A 21,147-nucleotide genomic window follows, 5' to 3' on the forward strand; every position below is an offset into this window, starting at 1 on the left:
CTTGCCAAGCCTCTAAACTGCAAGGTAAACCCCAATATGACACGGCCAAGAGGAATCTGTTTCTGTATGCCTACCTTACACAGATAAAAAGCGGGAAAAAAATAAGTTCAAGCTTGTTTGGTTGCTGTTCTGCAGATTTAGGCGCTGTCACCTGCAATTACGCAGAACATTAATGGCTTTACAGCTGTTTCCTACAACCGTGAATTGGAATCCACTTCAATCAAGAACACCAGATTTCTCAGCTCAGGACGCCAATGGGAATGAGGAAGACAAAAAAGGCCCAGCCAGCAGACTCGGCATCAAAAGTCGACAAAGAACGTCACTTGTTCCCCGCGCATTGGATGTAGCTGCTGGACAGTTACCCCCTCAGAAATTGGACCTTGCTTTACCAAGAGTGGGTTTACCGTCTCCTGGCGAGTCAGGAACTTATGAATATGAAGAAGTTCCGTCTTTCTCCTTTGATGCGCCATTTGCTAGGCGAACCGCTGATAAGGATCGTACCTCACGCCGGCGTAGAGGCAGCGATGGTGGTATCGGAATTCGCCCTTCCACATCGAGCCTCCAGACAGAAGTGACCAGTGAAGATGTAGCCGAATTACCAGCAATGCCCAGTCGATCATCTCGACGTCGTGGTCACAGCATATCTGCATATACCGCTTCATATGATAAACCAGATTGTGGACCTGTCTGCACCACCGTCACATTTCAACGTCGGCGCATGGCTTCCGAGCCACCGCCCAAGACCCAATCTAAGCAGTTAACTCTTCCAGCAATTGACCCGAACAGAGTACAGCCCGTCAATCGGAAGGACGAAATCAACCCATTCTTGAGTGATAAGACATTGACCGCAAGGAGCAGAAGGGAATCAATTGTCAATAGAGATTACAGCAAGAATGTGTGGAAGCCGGCTGGCTCTACAACGCGATATACACTCGATTTTGTGCAGAATCGTGCCAAAGCACGGTCTTTTGCATTGCGTGCACGGCGAGCACTAACTCGACGATTTGTCCGCTCAAAGGTTTCATCAATTGCTGAAGATGAATCTAATCCAGTTACCACCGAATTAGAGGAGCTTGGTATTTTCTTGATCGAGGAAGAGGATGATTCTACCAGCACACCTGCATCCCGTCGGCACTCCGCGCGTAGGGCGTTACAGCAGTTTCTCAATGAAGAAGAGGGCGACATTGACGCTGATCTGGAAGCGATAAATCATAAAAAGGCACGCGTCTCACATGTAGAAGAGGAGCCACGACCGGAAAGTGCTCAGCAGGCAACTCAAAAGGAGGATCATCTAGGGCTAGCGGGAGAAGAAGCGGTGCCAATTACACAACAGCATACTGAGGAGAAGGAAACCCGCAGTGCCGCGTTGTCCAGAGTATCGTCGGCACCTTCTTTGCCGATAATTCCAAGCACTCCCAGTGAATCCTTCCCGCCAACCAGCCCTCTGCTTCCGGATACATCGGATCATATATTCCCGGTCCGACCTTCCCGTCGTGATCGGGAGTCTTCTCGGTTCCGAGGGGTGGAAGTTACGCCTTTGTTGATGTACGACCCGATAATGCGGTTCGTTAGTCCTCATGCAGTGGAAATGAAGGCAGGGTTTCGACCATCTGATGACACAGACGAAGGTATTCTGATATCTGAACAAGAGAAGGCATGTGTGCAGATACCGCCGACGCGTGATCGAGACTTGGAGTTTCCAATGAGCACTGAGGATGACCGCATGAATGCGAATCGTCAGACCCACGTTATGAAAACTATCTTTCTCAATGACTTCCTTGTACTGTATGCGAGTTCAACCCTGGCTCAAGATGCCGATCTGTCACACCTCGTCCGTGATGTTGATGTCCTTCCGACAGCCCGCCCGACCTCTCCTACCGCGGCGGTAGATGAAGCTGATATACCAATAATGTGCTGGAACTTTTATTCGTATCTTCGAGGTCCTGTGACTGCAGGGGAATATCAACTGAAATCAGGAGTCTTGCTGCCTGATGACGTGTTGGAGAATATCCTTGGGGTTATGAGTGAGTATGCAAGATACTTTTTGCCTGGTTTTATTTATTTCTAACCTCTTCGCCTGAAAGGAAATGCGAGGTTGTCGGAAGAGAATCGTGTGGCCGAATTCCGCTCCTCTTTCAAAGAATTGTCGCGTAAACAATATCTTTTCGTGAAGGCTGTCGTTGGACATTTGAATCGGTAAAGACATACCTTGATCAGCACCAGTGGATATTCTGAGACTGACTTTCCCTTCTGCTCCAATCTCAGCATAAGCGGAATTAGCCCCTCATACAATATCATCCATGGCCTGGCGTCAGCATTTGGTCCCGTTCTTCTGCCTGTCCCTCTCGTAGAGTCTCGACCATGTACCCCAGGCCCAGGCACGCATCTAACGGATTCCCGTCCCATACCTGGCTTCCGCAGGAATGATGATGGCACCCCTTTCATATATCCCGCTCTATTGCCTCCCCCTAAGCTGATCCGGCTGGAGGTGGATGTTATCTCAAGCGCAACGCCCAACAGTATTGCAAGGACTGTGTTCATGGAAAACTGTGCACCATTAACGGAGCGTTGCGGGGTATTAGCGCTGATGCTGGAGCACTACGATGCTTTATTTAGTGCTTCATTGGCTTGAAAATTGGGAAGGTAGCAAGGACATTTAACCCCATTGGGGTACTTCTGCAACCGAAAAACACCTACTGCACGTTTGTCTTTGTACAGATAGATAGCTAATAGAAGTCACGAACAGCGAATTCAAAGCAAGGTACTCGCACTTATTGGTCATAGAATCTAAATAGATAGTATCTGAGACCAGAATTGCGCGCTGCGAGCATGTGCAGTAACTCCTCCATAATCGCGTATGAAGTACCGACAACTATAGTGTTACTGAACACTGCCCTTAAGCTTCTCTAAACGTTCCCGTTCCCTGTTACGGATGTATTGCTCCTCGGCAGCGGCCTGTTTCTTCCTTAATTCAATCAAAGTTCCTTTATTAATGAATCGCAGTGTCTGCAGGTTTACCACCACAGTTAGCAACTCACTTGAAAGCATCGGCGCCATGCACCCCAGATACGCTTCGCCCATCCTTCAAAATTTCCTCTCGAAACTCAGGATCCATTTTTGGATCTGCATCCAATCTTTTCAATACTTCGGTTTCTTTCCTTTGTAACTTGGCCTGGAGCTCTCGAATGATCTCCTTTTCGTGATCCCAGAAGTACTTTTCCTCTAAGGCAAACTCGCGCAGGGCAAATCCTCCGCGAGCCTCTCGAATATGGCTTGCACCCAAGTCATGTTTGCCACCTGGATGGCAAATATCGGCAATTGATCGGGTAGTGCTGTGCATGGGCATGGGCAAGGAGCAACAACAGATCGGACGCAACGCAACGGAGGGTGACAGAAGCCGAAAAGAAGCCATGTTTTTCAGAAACTATTATTGGAAAGCGCCCAAAACCATTGTCGGCAAAAGTGGATAACATTTACGTCAGAAGAACGGGCGGATTGGCAGCTACGAGGCTGGCAGTTGCCATCTCAGTTCGACTCACGAAGCTAAGGTCTGCTTACGCAAGTCTCCTCATTACGCTCGATATAGTCATATAAATCCGGATTAATGCATTTCGCGACAAAGCTGAGATTTCTTGCCAGCAAGCGTCTTTTCGAGGCATTTCATTCGACTCGAAATGCCCGCAACTCAAGAAAACGAGGCCGCAAAGACGCTGGCTATTCTCGAAGAATGGTTCAAGAGCCATCGCGTTGTATACGATGAGCATGCAATTCAATTGAAGCCCAATGTGAGGGGTGCTGTAGCGGACGGACCTGCCTTTGGTGTCATTGCAAAAATGAACCTTTTGGAAGGGGACACAGGTCTGCACTACTTAATCGGGCAGTTAAAGCAAGGGGGGACATTTAGAGGAGTGGAGTCTGACAACCTCTCCGTTTGTTAGTTTGTACGATCTCAAAAGACGCAGTTGTCTCCGTGAAGAACTGTGGGATAGCTGATATCATCGAAGAAGCAGAGATAGGAGGAGTATTCGGGCTTGCTTTTGCGTTGATGTACGAGCTCTCTCTCGGCGCTCGCTCCCCATGGAGCGGCTACCTTCAATCTCTGCCCCAGCGCGAAAACCTCCCAATGTTTTGGAGCGATCAAGACTTGGAGGAGCTAAATGGGACGGATCTTGGCGATGATATTGTTGCGGATAAAGCGCTACTCCTTGACGACTATGAGACCATGATACTCCCCATTATCAACGACCATCCAGAAGCGTTTCCAGACAAATCTTTGCTCACCTTTGAGCATTTCCTCAATGCGACATCCCTTGTAACATCCCGTGCTTTTCAGGTGGATGAATATCATGGCGACTCAATGGCAAGTGATTGATGGGTGCGTAAAAAGCTATAGTATCTGAATGGTGCGTAATTTTGCAACAGGTACCTTTAGCCGATATATTCAACCACAAAACAGGTGCAGAGCATGTCCATTTTGAAACCGATACAGATGTGTGCCCATACTGTGGGGCAAATGGGCCTTGTTGGTGTACTGGTTTGGATGACGACGAGGACGAGGATGGGAATTGGGAAGACGTCTCAGATGCTGACGAAGGAGAGAGTGACACGAATACGATCAAGAAAAATATCGGAATTGAAAATGGAGCGCAAGTTAACGGCGCTACGGAAAGCGAGGATGCAGACGACGAAGTAGAGGAGCGAACACCTTCCCTTTATGACCCCGATGAGTGGGTTCGGGATGACGAGGAGGTGGATCTGGAATCATTCGAAGAAAACCCTCTCGCAGACACTAATGATGTACTGGAAATGACCGTTGTACGGCCTTGCAAAACTGGCGAGGAGGTTTTTAATACCTACGGGAATCATAGCAACGCTGCTCTTTTAAACAGATACGGTTTTGCAGAAGAGGAGAACCCGTTTGATGAGGTCAAAGTGTCCATGGACGATATCGTGATGAGTTTGGAAGGGAAGATGCCATTGAAAAGAATACAAGAACGACAAGACTTTTGGAACTTGGTAGCACGGCGTGTGGTTGAAGACTTCCTTAGCGATAATGGTGCAGGCAGCGAGAGTGAGGATGAACCTGAATCTGAAAATGATGAGGATAAGGTAGATGACGATGAAACATCAGAAGGGTCTTCAGTTGCAGGGTCCGAAGACGAGGAGGACTCGTCGCATGACAATTTCCATTTCACATCCACGGGCCAAGCGTCACCGACCCTCTTCACATTTCTACATATTCTCTACGCAGACCCGAATCTTTTCTCTTCATTGGTTGAGGATGTAGAGAAGCTGCAACGCTATGTTGCACAACTTGCATCTGGTGGGTGGACCGTGAAATCTGTGACACCTGCCAGTAAAGCGAACCGAAGAGTGGGGGGGAAAGTACCCGTTAAGGCGGCGGGTCCGTCGCCTCTCGGACGGGCTGTCTCATCAACCCTTCTGTGGCTAGCGGAGAAAAGAAGTGCACGCTACACGACTGGTATTCAAGAGGATAAGAAACGATTGCGTACACTGGTAGGTGCTCGCCTGCTCACCTTGCAAGGTTATTTCGCAACAGAAGCTGGTATTTGACATGTTTCATTAACTTTCATCAGCCGGAGGGACCATCCAATCTCCGTTGGGCATTGATATTACGAATTGGAGAAAAGGCGGCTTTGGCACAAGCTGTGAAACGGTATTCAAGTTTTGCGACTCCGCTAGGAAGCAAACGCAGATAAACCGTTCTGAGTGTACCCCATTCAAAATCATTTTATTTATACATTAAGCTCCAGAATATCTAGAGAATGTGATTCACAGGCTTAGATTTGGTTAAATACGTTATCTGCTACACGATATCTGGTCTGATCTAATATATACAAAAGCGAACCCGTGGTGCAGATTCTTTGATGGAATGCAGTAATTGAAAAAAATCGGTTCTAACCTCTGGAACGTCAAATAATGTACGCTCCTTCTGATCTTTATGTGTTCCGTCCGCAATGACGAAATCAAGCTCATCTAGCCGCAGTGCACCTACATATCGCGTAAGGTTGGGACAAGGAGAGATGACAAGCAGCCGTGGGATACGTACCTCCACCATCGGAAATCAGTTTCTGTATCCGGTTGGGTGTCCCTACCGCAATAGGAAACGTGTCCTTCTTCAAAACTTCAACCTGATCCTTCAATTTCATATGCTTTGCAAAGAGTTTTGCAACTTTGCAATCGCCTGTCTTCCGAACAAGCCTGCAGACCTCTACCGCCCTTATCGCTGAACTCGCCAGGACTAGCACTTTGGGAGCTCCTGGGGGAAGGTTTGAACTCTTAGAGAAAAACTTGGCGGCATCAGATGGGAAGACTATAGGAGTCAGTTAGCACTCTCAAGAAAGTGAAAAGAGTAGTATTACAATATACGTACGAAAGTCGCGAATAAATAAAGAAATGTTATCGTCGCCCTTTAGTTGCCAGCCCGAACAGTCATGTAATGGCAAACCTAAAGTCTCCCTGTATTAGAAAAAGTGAAGGTCGCTAGGTACCGTACGACACGAATACCTTCTTTGGCAAAAAGTGCCGATGCATCCACTCCATGTCCTTGTTTCTTTGTCTTCACCTTCTTTTTGGGCTTTTCAGCGATATCTGCGGCTTCAACTGCCTTTCTCTTTGTGCTCGGTTTTATAGACTCTTCGGCATCGCTTCCCACATCGGAGATCACAAAGTCTGCAGCTTCTTCTACGCCATCCACAAAGTCGTCCAGAAGCTCATCGCCCTCTAGGGTGTCTGCTGATTCCAGCTTGCTCATGGTTGAAGGTGATCTCTACGAGGAGGACACCAAAGCCCAGGTTTTCTGAGTTGCTTGGGTAATTGTGAGGCATGGTAACTGCGCCTGCGACTGGTTAGCTTACATAATGTCCTGAAGGCGCGTCTGCACGAGCGGAGTTCCCTCATTTCTGTTCATCTCGCTCCTTGCATCTGGCGGGCAGGGCGATGACTGAACTAGCTGGCACTCGTGGCAGTCTTGCCAACTTGTACCGCTCCAATCCCACCCTATTTCACGATCCAGGACTTGATCCAAAGAAGCGGGCCGCGGCTGCGAACGCTATTGAGAAGAAGCGGGCGGGTTTAGATGCTCGACACCGCTATCTGTTGGAGAAGTTCGCGACTTTCATAGATGAAAAGCCTGCAACGCTAGAGAACTCTTTGCTGCAAGGCAGCAAACTTGACTATGTAAATGACTTCTTTGCAGAAGGAGGTTCCAGAAGAGTTTTGTTCTTCTGGCAGCCAGCTGGAAAGGTACGATGATGGCATAGAATCGCTAAGATTATGCAAATTTTGATGGTCAAATGCTACTTTTGGATTTTAGGATGAAGCTCCTAAACATATGGCCGGGTTTAGCAACACTCGTACCAATACACTCATCGTTACCAATGGCAATCGCGAAGTACTCACCGGCACCGGGTGCTTCTTCATTCGTTCCACCTCAAAGGCCATTACACCAGCCAACCTCTACCAAGAAGTTTCCTTTGGGTTGATAACACCCAATCTTCTCCCTTCACTTACGACGACTGTCAAACATGTTGTTCTTCCCGCCCTCAAAGCGCAAGAAAATTGGGGTGTCTTGACCCGACAGAAAGATGAGAGCGTTAAAGGTTTTATGGAGGTGTTGGAGAAGTTTGTGACTGATTTAGATGTCGCAATGGTGAATTTATGCGACAGTGTGCAGTTGCATGAATGCACAGTTGATCTGGAGGCATTCAAGAAGCCCAGCGAGTATGCAAATGCGGCACATACTCCTGAGGTTGTTAACGCGCTTGAAGGTGTGTCACAGAATTTTTCAAGCCCGATGACTGTTTATTGAGCGCTCATTGACTATCCTTTTTAGCTCTCGTGGCGGAATGGTGTAAACAAATTGAACAGGTGCTCGCCGAAAGCGAGCAAATGCGCAAAGAAGCGGATGACATCGGTCCCAACGCTGAACTTGCACACTGGAAAGCTCGCATGGTGAAGTTCAACTCGATCACTGACCAACTCAAGTCGACGACATGCAAGAAGGTGATTGGAATTCTACATGCTGTCAAAAGCCGAGCGCTCCTGAAAACTTGGAAGGATTTGGATAACCGAGTTACGGACGCTGCCAATGAGTCCAAGGTACCTTTTTCAAACAGCGTTAATTCCTTCCAAACAATATTTACATGTTTGAACTATTAGGACAACGTCAAGTACCTGTACACCCTCGAACGGTTCTGTGAACCGCTCTACCGCAGCGATCCTGTCGGCATGGTCCCCGCCATCCCTGGCCTCATTAACGCAATTAAGATGATCTATAGCATTTCGCGCTACTACAATACTTCTGAGAGGATGACGTCCCTTTTTGTCAAGATAACGAATCAGATGATTACCAGTTGCAAGGAATATATATACAAGGACGGAGGAAGCAAGCTTTGGGATCAGGATAGGGTTGCGTTGGTGGAAAAGTTGACGGATTGCGTGAGACTCAATGAGGCGTATCAGAGAGTTTTCCATGAAGTTAAGCGAAAGCTAGCCGAACTGCCTCAAGAAAAGCAGTTCGACTTCTCCGAAATGTACATTTTCGGCAAGTTCGACGCCTTCTGCAAGAGGATTCAAAAAGTAGTTGACATGTTCTCCATTATTGAGAAATTTTCGCTTCTCGAGCGCCTCGGTATTGAGGGTATGGATGGGCTCATCAAGAGGTTTTCGAACATCATGATGCAGATGCAAAGGAAGCCGTATGATATTCTGGATCATAGGAAGATGGTGAATATTAAGTCTCTTAACAGTCTCAGACCAAGGTCTCATATTTTCTTCCATCACGTAGGAATATGATTCAGACTACAATACATTCAAAAAGCAGATTTCCGATCTCGAAGCCAACTTGCAGCAATTCATTGACGCAAGCTTCGAGCACATCACCAACACTGAACAAGCTCTCAACCTGCTCTCCAAGTTCAGTCAGATCAAAGACATGCAGCTGGATCTCGAATCGAAATACCATCAAGTATTTGTTCACTATACACGTCGGGATCTTGAAGGTGTCCGCAAACTTTACACCCGATACAAGGAAGCACCGCCCATCCCCCGCAACACGCCTCCTGTATCTGGTGCAATCGAATGGGCGAGACAACTGTATCGACGTATCGAAAATCCGATGAAACATTTCAAGAGTAACACGTCCGTTCTTGACTCTATGGAAGCCAAAAAGCACATCAGAAACTACAACAAGCTCGCGAGGGCATTGATTGAATTCGAGTTGTTGTGGTACAGGTCTTGGTATGGCGTGGTGGATGAGGCCAAAACGGGTTTACAGGCCACTTTGCTAGTAGCCGACCCTGAGGGAAACCTTTATGTCAACTTCGATCCTCAAATCCTTCAATTGATTAAGGAGACCAAGCACATGCAGAGGTTGGGCTTGGAACTGCCCGAGAGTGTCAGGAACGTTTGCTTGAAGGAGATGTACTACAAAAATCTACAGAGTGGATTGTCATCTATTCTCCAGACAAAGCAGCGCGTGCTGCTCAAGGTGACAAACGTACTCCGCCGAGCGATGGTGCCCCATATCGAAGAGTTGGATCGAACACTTCAGCCGGGATTGACTGCTTACACATGGACCTCTCTTAACCTCGATGAATACCTACAGCGTAACAACACGCAACTTGCAAAGCTTGAGGAACTCGTGGACAAGCTGCTCGACATCATTGAGGTCCGCATTGATCACGGCGTTCGTAGAATCGCCGAGTTATCTCTCTGTGAAGTACCCTCCGAGACGGAGCAATGGACAGTAGATACGTTCTTGGAGCGAATGGACGACAGATGCACCACTGTTGTGAGTGCTATCAACAATCGCTCCAACCTGATTGAAAGTGCAACACGGGACATCATTGCAGAGTTGTCCAAAGGTGTAACGACGCCCATGAGCCCGGACTTGAAACTGGCACACGAAGCAGTCTACTACCACTTCAACTACCAGAACTTTGAGGCGTTGGTTCAGTGTACTAAGGGGTCTCTGGATCTACTTCGTGCTCGCCTAGGAAATTACACTGGGAACCAGTACAATCGGGCGCCGAGCCAGAAACCCTTTTTCCGTGCAGAGCTCGTGTTGAACATCCCGAACGTTGTCTTGCAGCCCAAATTGGAGGATATTCAAGCTGCTATTAATCGCGCCGCAGGCATGATCGTTGAAGTATCCAAGAAACTCAATCTCAATTGGAAGACTTTCCTCTCTTCATCGGATGCCGAGCACACGACACCACGGTCACCCGAAGACACGGCCCAGGTCGCAAACAACAAAGACGTTTTCAAAGCAATGGCCACTCTGAGTTCCACCGTAAACTCTATGCGTAAGGAAGTTGAGAATCACCGTGAGCAGTCCAGCAAATACGACTTCCTGTGGAAGGACGACAAGACGGAAACAATCCAAGCTTTCTTAAACTCCAACCCAACGATCGCCGATTTCGAATGTGAGATCAACAGATATGAAGCAATCGAAAGGGAGATCAATGACATTCCGACCACAACTCAGATTGGGTTACTGCTTGTCTCCTCTGAGCCCCTCAAACTAGCGCTATTAGCTGAAACCAAGGAGTGGAAGCAACAGTACGGTCTGAATCTCAACGGAAAGGTCAAGACGGATATGGAGCAGCTTATGGAATATATGGAAAACAAAACCGTAAAGCTGAGTCGCAAAATCTCCGATATTGACGACCTGCGCATGGCCGTCCAGACGCTTTCCGAGATCCGTGAAGCCGAAGTTGATATTGACATGCGCGTTGCTCCCATTGAAGAAGCGTATCTCCTTTTGACAAAGCACTCTGTGGCCGTAAGCAAAGAGGAAACGGAGATGGTCGACTCGCTTCGTTACAGTTGGAAAAAGCTAAAGCAGCTTGTAATTGACGTGCAAACGCATCTGTCAAAGATCCAACCTGTGTTCAAGGCGGATCTCATCAGTTCCGTGCAAAAGTTTTCCCAGGACGTTAAGGACTTCACTGTAGAGTACACCGAAAACGGACCTATGGTTGGCAGCATTCCACCAAAGACCGCGACCGAGAGATTAAATGTATTCCAACGTTCGTTTGACGAGTTGAACAGAAAATGGGAGACCTACTCAGCCGGTGAAGAGCTATTCTCCTTGCCTGTTACTCCCTTCCCCACCCTCGTTCGCATCAAAAAGGAGCTGCGACTGCTTCAAAACCTTTATGGGTTGTATAACGACGTATTGGAGAAACGGCAGCAATACAACGAAACACTTTGGAGCGATCTCAATCTGGACCAGATTAACAACGATATGAACGACTTCCAGAACAAGATCAAAAAGCTGCCCAAGGCGCTAAAAGAGTGGGATGCTTTCTTGGAGCTGAAGAAGATTGTGGACAATCTGACGGCTATTGTACCTCTTCTTGAGATGATGAGCAACAAGGCCATGCAGCCACGCCACTGGGACAGAATCCAACAGCTCACCAACTCTACATTCAACCTTGACCCAGAAATGTTTTACCTCAAAAACCTTCTTGATGCGCCTTTGAATGAGAATCGGGACGATATTGAAGACATATGCACGGCAGCAGTCAAGGAAGCTGACATCGAGATCAAATTGAAGCAGGTCGTGACCGAATGGGAGGATAAGAGCTTTATTCTTGCCGCTTTTAAAAATAGGGGTAACCTTATTTTGAAACCGTCCTCAACTTCTGAAATCATCTCTCAAATGGAGGATGGTTTGATGACCCTCGCATCACTGATGAGTAACCGTTACAATGCGCCCTTTAAGCCCGTCATCCAGACCTGGGTTCACAATCTATCGACAGCATCTGAAGTCATTGAGAACTGGTTGGCGGTACAGAACCTGTGGATTTACTTGGAAGCGGTTTTCGTAGGAGGTGACATTGCCAAACAGATGCCAAAGGAAGCAAAGCGGTTTAGCAACATCGATAAGAGCTGGGTGAAGATTATGAGTCTGGCCAATGAGCATCCAAATGTCATCCAATGTTGTGTACTGGACGAGACGATTGCAAACCTGCTTCCGCATCTAACGGAACAGCTCGAGCTGTGTCAAAAGTCTCTTTCCGGCTATCTGGAGTCCAAGCGTGCTATTTTCCCTCGTTTCTATTTCGTGTCCGACCCGGCGCTTCTTGAGATTTTGGGACAGGCGAGCGACTCACATACGATTCAAGCGCACTTGAAGTCTGTTTTTGACAATGTCAACAATGTCCAGTTCCACGAGAAGGATTATGACAAAATCCTTGCCCTTGAAAGTGCCGAGGGTGAGCGTGTACCCTTGAGTCGACACATGCTTGCCGCGGGCAACGTTGAAATGTGGTTGGGCACTCTCCTAAAGTCAATGCAAACAACTATCAACGACATCATTCGTGAAGCGGCTAGCAGGATGAACGATATGCCTCTGCAAAAATTCATGGATGAGTATCCTGCTCAGGTTGGGTTGTTGTGTCTCCAGATTCAATGGACGCAGATGTGCGAGGAAGCACTGCAAGCGTCAAAGACGGACAAAAAGAAGATGGCTGCAACAAATCAGCGAATTACTGAGATTTTGAACACCCTGATTGAAGTGACCACCAGAGATTTAACTAAGATGGATCGAACAAAGTATGAGACTCTCATCACAATCCAAGTGCATCACCGGGATGTGTTTGAGAAGCTTTATAAAGCGCACGTCAAGAGTCCAGATGACTTTGAGTGGCTCAAGCAGGCTCGATTCTACTGGCAAGAGACAAAGGACTGTTGCGTTGTTTCGATCACAAACTTCGACTTTAAATACCAGTGCGAGTACCTTGGGTGCACGGATCGTTTGGTCATTACCCCTCTCACCGATCGTTGTTACATTACGCTCGCCCAAGCGATTGGTATGTCATTAGGAGGCTCACCAGCCGGTCCTGCCGGAACGGGTAAAACGGAATCCGTCAAGGATCTTGGAAAGAATCTTGGAAAATGGGTTGTCGTATTCAACTGTTCAGATCAAATGGATTACCGTGGTTTAGGTCGTATCTTCAAGGGATTGGCGCAAAGTGGATGTTGGGGCTGTTTCGACGAGTTCAACCGTATCGAACTACCGGTATTGTCCGTCGCTGCCCAGCAGATTGGTTGTGTGTTCTCCGCAAGGAAGGAAAGGAAGAGCTCCTTCATTTTCACAGACGGTGATACAGTTGAACTTAACCCCGAAGTAGGTATGTTCATCACCATGAACCCCGGTTATGCAGGACGTGTCGAGCTTCCCGAGAATTTGAAGGTCCACTTCCGTTACGTAGCGATGATGGTTCCTGATCGCCAGATCATCATGAGGGTGAAGTTGGCCGGATGTGGTTTCCTGAACAACATCATCCTGGCAAAGAAGTTCTTTGTCCTCTACCGTCTTTGCGAGGAGCAGCTTTCCAAGCAAGTGCACTATGATTTTGGTCTTCGTAACATTTTGTCAGTATTGCGTACTTGCGGTGCAGCGAAGCGTGGAAATCCTGAAGATTCAGAGAATCTGATTATCATGCGTGTTCTTCGTGACATGAACTTGTCCAAGCTCGTAGACGAGGATGAGGCGCTTTTCTTGAGTTTGGTGAATGATTTGTTCCCCGGCTTGACTGCAAAGAAGAGTACATATCCAAGTATGGAGGCGGCTATCGACCAGCAGCTCCAGGATGCCAATCTCATCAATCACCCCCCGTGGACGCTGAAGGTCATTCAGTTGTACGAAACTGCAAAAGTCCGTCACGGTATTATGGTCCTCGGACCCACAGGTACGGGTAAGACGAAATGTATCAACGCATTGCTGAAAGCTATGACGGCTTGCGGCGATCCACACAAGGAATTGAGAATGAACCCGAAAGCCATTACCGATTATCAAATGTTTGGACGGTTGGATGTTGCAACCAATGACTGGACAGACGGTATTTTCTCATCTTTGTGGAGAAAAACGCTAAAGAAAAAAGGTGAAACTATTTGGATCGTATTGGACGGTCCTGTCGACGCAGTGTGGATTGAGAATTTGAACAGTGTTCTGGACGATAACAAGTGCTTGACACTGGCAAACGGTGATCGTATTCCCATGTCAGCCGCTTGTAAGCTCACATTTGAGGTCCACAGTTTGAGAAACGCATCTCCGGCTACGGTATCTCGTTGTGGTATGATCTACATCGGTGTGACGGCACTCTCATGGGACATTGTCCTTCAGTCGTGGTTCAAATCCCGGGCAGCATCCGAGGTAGCCGTCCTTGAACCTCTGTTCAACGCCAGCTTTGGTGCTTGCAGCAACTACATGAACTTGGAGCTGCACCCCAAGATGATCATTGCGCGTGTGCAATATGTTGTTAATTGCACGACGTTGTTGAATGGATTGATCCCCAAGGCCGAGGCAAACAAGTCACAAATTGCCGCTGATCACTTGGAGAGGCTGTATGTATTCTGTTTGTTCTGGGCATTGGGGGCTCTTTTGGAACTTGATGAGCGGAAGAAGCTTCAGACGTTCATGCTGGAGAAATGTCCGGACCTCAAGTACCCACCACTTGATCAGAATAGCCAAGACACATTCTACGAGTACTTTGTCGATGAGTCTGGTCAATGGAGTCATTGGCGTGAGCGTGTACCGGGATGGCAGTACCCTCAAGACAGCACTCCAGAGTTCTCTAGCATCATCATTCCTACTGTGGACAATGTTCGAACAGAGTTTTTGATCGACACAGTTTCCAAGCAGTCCAAATCGGTCCTACTTATTGGTGAGCCTGGAACGGCCAAAACGGTCACCGTCAGAAAATACCTCGCGAAGCTCAATCCCGACACTCATTTGTCGAAGAACTTGAGTTTCTCATCCGCAACCACTCCCATGATCTTCCAGCGAACTATTGAAAGCTATCTCGACAAGCGCATGGGTTCTACCTACGGTCCACCTGCCGGAAAGAAGATGATCTTATTTATTGACGACATCAACATGCCCGAGATCAACGAGTGGGGTGATCAGGTAACTGGAGAAATTGTCCGACAGTTGATGGAGTACCAAGGCTTCTATTCTCTGGACCGACCTGGTGATTGGACAGGCATTGTTGATTTGCAGTTCTTGGGGGCTATGATGCACCCCGGAGGTGGTCGTAACGATATTCCGAGTCGTCTAAAGCGACAGTTCTTGGTCATCAACTGTACGATTCCATCTGACGTCTCTGTTGACAAGATCTTTGGCACGATGTTGGAGGGACATTTCTCAGCCGCTCGCAAATTCCCAGAAGAAGTTATCGCAATGGCTGCTCGTCTACCAGCACTTACTCGGCGATTGTGGCAATCGACAAAAGCAAAAATGCTTCCCACACCTGCTAAATTCCACTACATTTTCAACTTGCGGGACCTGTCCCGTATTGTGGAGGGCATGCTTAACACTAAATCTGAAGTTATCAACAGCACCAAAATGCTGCTTCATTTGTGGGAGCATGAATGTTCTCGTGTGATCCCGGATCGGTTTGTCACATCTGAGGATATCGACTGGTTCAGCAAGACTCTGGTTAACCTTGTCCAGAAAGAGGTTGGTGACGATGCTGCAGCCGCAGTCGCTCAAAAGAGCTACTTTGTAGACTTCTTGCGGGAACCCCCAGAAATCGATGACCCGGACGTTGAAATTGACTTGGATGCCCTCAAGGTTTACGAAAAGATTCCTTCGTTCGAGGCTCTTCGTGACCGATTGCAGGACTATATGAAGCAATACAATGAAAACATCCGTGGATCTAAAATGGATCTGGTACTTTTTGAGGACGCTATGAAGCACATTGTTAGGATCTCACGTATCATTCGCACTCCTCGTGGAAACGCTCTGCTGGTTGGTGTCGGAGGTTCCGGCAAACAGTCCTTGACCAAGTTGGCTGCATTTATTGCGAAAAGTCAGGTCTTCCAGATCTCCATCTCAAAGAATTACAGCGTTCAAAACCTGATGGAAGACTTCAAATTTATGTACAAACTTGCCGGAGCACAAGGGAAATCCGTAACCTTCATCTTCACTGACAACGAAGTCAAGGAGGAAGCTTTCCTCGGATATATTAACAACATTCTTACATCCGGTGAAATCACCAACCTCTTCCCGAAAGATGAGGTGATTGGTATCACTGGCGATCTCCGGGTGCCCATGAAAAAGGCCCGGCCAACAGTTCCGGACACACTGGAAAATCTCTGGCAGTTCTTCATTGACCGTGTAAAGGCCAACCTCCACGTTGTGCTTTGCTTTTCGCCTGTTGGTGACAAGTTCCGAAACCGGTCGCTGAAATTCCCTGGGCTCGTTTCTGGATGTACGATGGACTGGTTCACCCGCTGGCCAAACGAGGCATTGCGGGCTGTTGCGGAGAAGTATCTAAATGAGGTGGACATCGTAGGTACGGATCAAGTTAGAAAGGAGGTCGTAGCGCATATGGCCTTTGTCCACGACCTTGTGGCGGAGGCCTGCAACAACTATTTTGTGCAGTTCCGTCGCAGGACCCATGTGACTCCAAAGTCCTACCTGTCGTTCTTGGACTCTTACAAGACACTATATGTGCAAAAACGGAATGAAGTGGGTGGCCTTGCCGATCGAATGAACATGGGTCTAGCAAAACTGGTGGAAGCTTCCAAATCAGTCGCTCAGTTGCAAGAAGAACTTGTTGTGAAGGAGCGCGATCTAGCCGTGGCCTCCAAGGCTGCTGATGCCGTGCTCGCTGAGGTGACAGCCAGTACAGCCTCAGCCGAAAAGGTCAAGGATGCTGTGCTCAAGGTGAAAACCAAATCCGAAGGGATTGCAAACGCAATCAAAGCGGACAAGGAATATGCCGAGTCACAACTCGAGGCCGCCAAACCAGCGTTGGAGGAAGCCACCAATGCGTTGAACTCTATTCAGCCAGCCCACATCTCCACAGTTCGTAAGCTGGCAAAACCGCCTCACCTTGTCATGCGTATCATGGATGGTGTGCTCCTGCTACAAAAACGGAAAGTAGATCCGGTTGTCCAGGATCCAGACAGGCCTTGTGTGAAGCCATCATGGAGCGAGTCTCTCAAACTCATGTCAGCCTCGGACTTTTTGTCTTCGCTCGTGAACTTCCCTAAAGATGAGATAAATGAGGAAACAGTCGAGCTGTTGGAGCCTTACCTCGAAATGCCGGATTTCAATCTTGAAGGTGCCAAAAAGGTGTCTGCTGATGTCGCCGGTCTTACCTCTTGGGTCAAGGCTATGGCGTTTTACTTTGGCGTGAACAAGAAAGTGATCCCATTGAAGGCTAATCTGATCGTTCAAGAGCACAAACTTGCTTTGGCCATGGAGGACTTGAATAAAGCTCAACAACAGTTGGATGAGAAGCAAGCGGAATTAGACGTTTTCAAAGAAAAGTATAACCAAGCTGTCGGAACGAAGCAAGCGTTACAAGCCGACGCCGATAATTGTAAGCGGAAGATGAACGCAGCCACTGCCCTCATTTCTGGATTGAAAGGAGAAAAAGATCGTTGGACGATTCAAAGTAAAGAGTTCGCCGAGAGAATCGGCCGTCTTGTGGGTGATATTATTCTCGCCACAGCTTTTCTGTCATACAGCGGGCCTTTCAATCAGTCCTTCCGAGCCCAACTCTTGTCTGACTGGAAAAGGGAACTGGTCAAACGAAAGATCCCACACAGTGAGGATTTGGACATTGCAGGTCTTCTGGTTGACCCTACTACTGTCGGAGAATGGAACATTCAAGGGTTACCGACGGACGAACTCTCTATCCAAAACGGTATTGTCGTCAACAAGGGCTCGAGATACCCTCTCCTGATTGACCCACAAAACCAGGCGAAAGTCTGGATTAAAAACAAGGAAGAGAAGAATAAACTCCTCGTTACGAGTCTCACAAACAAGTACTTCCGTGCGCATGTCGAGGACTGCGTCAGTCAAGGCCGGCCCTTGCTGATTGAAGACGTCGAGGAGACCCTCGACCCTACGCTAGACAACATCCTAGAAAAGAATTTGATGAAAGCCGGTAGATCGTTTAAGGTCGCATTTGGAGACAAGGAGCTGGATTGGAGTGACGGATTCTATCTCTTCATCACCACCAAACTTCCCAATCCCAACTGGTCTCCGGAAATGTACGCCAAATGTTCAGTTATCGACTTTACTGTTACGCACAAAGGTCTGGAAGAGCAACTTTTGGGCCGCGTCATCATGCGCGAGAAACAAGAACTTGAAACAGAGCGAGCCAAGCTTCTCGAAGAAGTCAACTCCAACAAGCGGAAAATGAAACAGCTTGAAGATAATCTTTTGGAGAGGTTGACATCGACTCAGGGATCTCTTGTTGACGATGAGTCGCTGATTGAAGTGCTGGCCGTAACGAAAACCACAGCAGAGGAAGTTAACGAGAAGCTCGTCGTCGCGGCTGAAACCCAAAAGAAAATTGGGACAGCCCGTGAAGAATATCGACCGGTCGCTAGCCGAGGTTCCATTATTTATTTCCTGATCGCAGAAATGAGCATGGTGAACGTTATGTACCAAACTTCCCTCAAACAGTTCCTGCAGCTGTTTGATGAAAGTATGGAAAGGAGTGCTCCATCCCCGATTCCAAGCAAACGAATTCAAAACATTATCGAGTACTGTACCTTCCGTGCGTTCTCCTACATTGCGCGAGGACTTTACGAAATCCACAAAGTCCTCTTTGTCCTGTTGCTGGCAATCAAGATTGACATTTCCATGAACAAAATCTCCCATGATGAGTTCCGATGCTTAATCAAGGGAGGTGCTGCGTTGGATATCAATGCCGTCGTCAAAAAGCCCTTCAACTGGATTCCAGACATGACGTGGCTCAACTTGGTTGCCTTGAGCAAAATGCCCGGTTTCAACGATTTGTTGAACCAAATTGGAAAGAATGAGAAGGCTTGGAGGTCCTGGTATGAAAAGGATGCCCCGGAGAATGAGATGCTCCCAAGTGGGTATCAAAATACGTTGGATGCTTTCCGTCGGTTGTTGCTCGTCCGGTCCTGGTGCCTCGACCGAACTATAATGATGGCCAAACAGTACATTGCCGAGTCCATGTCCCCCCGGTTTGCCGAATCCCAAATCTTGGACCTCGACGCCTTGCTCACTGAATCGGATAACCGAACCCCTATGATCTGTCTGTTGTCCACTGGATCTGATCCATCAGCGGATATAGAGAATCTGAGCAAGAAGTACAAGATTGACATCAAGGCTATTTCCATGGGACAAGGACAAGAAGTACATGCACGCAAACTCTTGTCGGCCTTCATGACCAACGGAGGTTGGGCTTTACTCCAAAACTGTCACTTGGGAATCCCGTTCATGGACGAACTCCTTGGACTCATCCTCGAAACTGAGACCGTACACGATAAGTTCCGCCTCTGGATCACCACAGATGTTAGCCCCAAATTCCCCATCACATTCCTGCAAATGTCCATTAAATTCACGAACGAGCCTCCTCAGGGGGTGAAAGCCGGTCTCAAGCGGACATATGCCTGGTTCACGCAAGATATGCTTGACATGAGTCCAAGACCGCAGTACAAACCTCTGTTGTACGGTCTGGCATTCTTGCATTCCATTGTGCAAGAACGACGAAAGTTTGGACCGTTGGGATGGAACATTCCCTACGAGTTCAACCAGAGTGATTTGGCGGCTAGTGTCCAATTTGTGCAGAACCATGTGGATGAACTGGCTCCAAAGGCTCCCATCTCGTGGACGACGGCAAGGTTCATGTTCTGCGAGGTTCATTATGGTGGAAGAGTTACAGACGATTTTGATCGGTGAGTATTACATGTTTCTGCAAACTTCTAGGCATCACATATAGGTTTATGCTCAACTATCTACTCTACTCTACCAGTCGCCTTCTCAACACCTATGGAAAAGTCTGGTTCGGAGATCACATGTTCGCCGACACCTTTGCATTCTACAAGGGCTATACCATTCCATATCTCAAATCTGTCGATGAATATCGCGCCTCCATTGAATCCCTTCCTCTCATCGACACACCCGACGTCTTCGGCCTGCACCCCAATGCCGATATCTCCTCCCAAACGAAAGAATCTCAGCAAATGCTGGACACGATCATGTCAATCCAACCCAAAGATTCCAACACGGGGACTGGAGAAACAAGGGAAGAAGTCGTGAAACGTATTGCCAACGACCTGTTGAGCAAATTGCCCGAGGACTTTGACAAGAACAAAACCAAATCATGCATACAGAAACAAGGAGGTCCCAAGCCTCTCAACATCTTCCTTGGACAAGAAGTCGACCGCATGCAGATCGTCATCGGAGCCGTCCGCTCCACTCTTTCTGACCTCAAACTGGCCATTGACGGAACCATCATCGTCAGTGCTCAACTCCAAGAAGCCCTTGACGCCCTCTACGACGCTCGAGTCCCGACGGCGTGGATCAAAATCTCGTGGCAAGGATCTACACTCGGGTTATGGTATTCAGAGCTGTTGACTCGAGTCGCGCAGTTCCAGACGTGGCTGTACGATGGACGGCCGTTGGTGTTTTGGTTGAGTGGGTTCTTTAACCCACAAGGGTTCTTGACGGCGATTCGGCAGGAGATTACGAGGGTACACAATGGGTGGGCGTTGGACAACGTCAAGGTAAATCTAGTCAATTTTCCATCACTATCAACTAGTTAACATTGTCGCTCACACAATCTCTTCCCATTCAGCTCGCTCCAGAGGTCATGAAACAAATGAAAGAAGACATAACTGCACCCCCCGCCGAAGGCGTGTACATCCACGGCCTTTTCATCGAAGGTGCTGCTTGGGACCGGAAGAACATCCGACTGACCGAGTCTCAACCCAAGGTCATTTACCAAGCCATGCCAGTCGTTCACGTCTCTGCTACCAATTCGACGGATGAAGGGGATCCTAGGATGTATAAATGTCCAGTATACCGACGACCTCGACGAACGGATCAGAATTACGTTTTCGACATTGAGTTGAAGACGGTACAGAATCCGGACTATTGGATTATGAGGGGGGTTGCATTGCTTTGTGCGACAAGTTAGACTGTTGGTTCTTGCGAGGATTTTTTGACGTTTTCTGCCACGCCCTTTTTGTGTATTTTTCTACTGTATGGGATACTTGTCGAGACTGGGATCGTTTGTCTTGGGGATTTTTTCCTGTGGATAGATAGTCGATAATATGATGGACGATTGTAAATACTACTTTTCAAATGTCCGTTTCATGGCCGTTTTCAGACATGTA

The 21,147-nt window shown here is 47.9% G+C and overlaps 5 protein-coding genes across 6 annotated transcripts; 3 read left to right on the plus strand and 2 right to left on the minus strand.

The window, feature by feature from the left end:
- Nucleotides 1-172: 172 nt before the first annotated feature.
- On the plus strand, nt 173-2,868 carry SPPG_02929 (uncharacterized protein; the record flags this gene model as incomplete). Its single annotated transcript, XM_016751216.1, has 3 exons — nt 173-2,024; nt 2,085-2,196; nt 2,266-2,868. The coding sequence occupies 3 exons, from the start codon at nt 173-175 to the stop codon at nt 2,630-2,632; spliced, it is 2,331 nt and encodes a 776-aa protein (XP_016610505.1). The 3' UTR covers nt 2,633-2,868.
- Nucleotides 2,630-3,514, minus strand: SPPG_02930. 2 transcript variants are annotated; one of them, XM_016751217.1, is made up of 2 exons: nt 3,039-3,514; nt 2,630-2,961 (listed from the first exon to the last, which is right to left on the minus strand). In XM_016751217.1, the coding sequence occupies exons 1-2, from the start codon at nt 3,410-3,412 to the stop codon at nt 2,907-2,909; spliced, it is 429 nt and encodes a 142-aa protein (XP_016610506.1). In that variant the 5' UTR covers nt 3,413-3,514; the 3' UTR covers nt 2,630-2,906. The 2 variants fall into 2 exon arrangements, with proteins under 2 accessions (XP_016610506.1, XP_016610507.1); XM_016751218.1 differs by having other exon boundaries at nt 2,630-2,965.
- Nucleotides 3,515-3,663: 149 nt separating this feature from the next.
- On the plus strand, nt 3,664-5,880 carry SPPG_02931 (protein-lysine N-methyltransferase). The gene is made up of 4 exons (XM_016751219.1): nt 3,664-3,858; nt 3,939-4,360; nt 4,423-5,517; nt 5,598-5,880. Exons 1-4 carry the CDS (start codon nt 3,675-3,677, stop codon nt 5,718-5,720), a joined length of 1,824 nt encoding a protein of 607 aa, XP_016610508.1. The 5' UTR covers nt 3,664-3,674; the 3' UTR covers nt 5,721-5,880.
- Nucleotides 5,725-6,785, minus strand: SPPG_02932 (uncharacterized protein). The gene is made up of 4 exons (XM_016751220.1): nt 6,529-6,785; nt 6,395-6,469; nt 6,071-6,334; nt 5,725-6,012 (listed from the first exon to the last, which is right to left on the minus strand). The coding sequence occupies exons 1-4, from the start codon at nt 6,773-6,775 to the stop codon at nt 5,849-5,851; spliced, it is 750 nt and encodes a 249-aa protein (XP_016610509.1). The 5' UTR covers nt 6,776-6,785; the 3' UTR covers nt 5,725-5,848.
- Nucleotides 6,786-6,960: 175 nt separating this feature from the next.
- On the plus strand, nt 6,961-21,114 carry SPPG_02933 (uncharacterized protein; the record flags this gene model as incomplete). The annotated part of the gene is made up of 7 exons (XM_016751221.1): nt 6,961-7,266; nt 7,337-7,790; nt 7,856-8,121; nt 8,182-8,748; nt 8,810-19,704; nt 19,782-20,535; nt 20,607-21,114. The coding sequence occupies 7 exons, from the start codon at nt 6,961-6,963 to the stop codon at nt 20,946-20,948; spliced, it is 13,584 nt and encodes a 4,527-aa protein (XP_016610510.1). The 3' UTR covers nt 20,949-21,114.
- Nucleotides 21,115-21,147: the final 33 nt, after the last annotated feature.

This window comes from Spizellomyces punctatus (assembly GCF_000182565.1).
Source record: "Spizellomyces punctatus DAOM BR117 chromosome Unknown supercont1.4, whole genome shotgun sequence".
In the NCBI taxonomy this organism is placed as follows: domain Eukaryota; kingdom Fungi; phylum Chytridiomycota; class Chytridiomycetes; order Spizellomycetales; family Spizellomycetaceae; genus Spizellomyces; species Spizellomyces punctatus.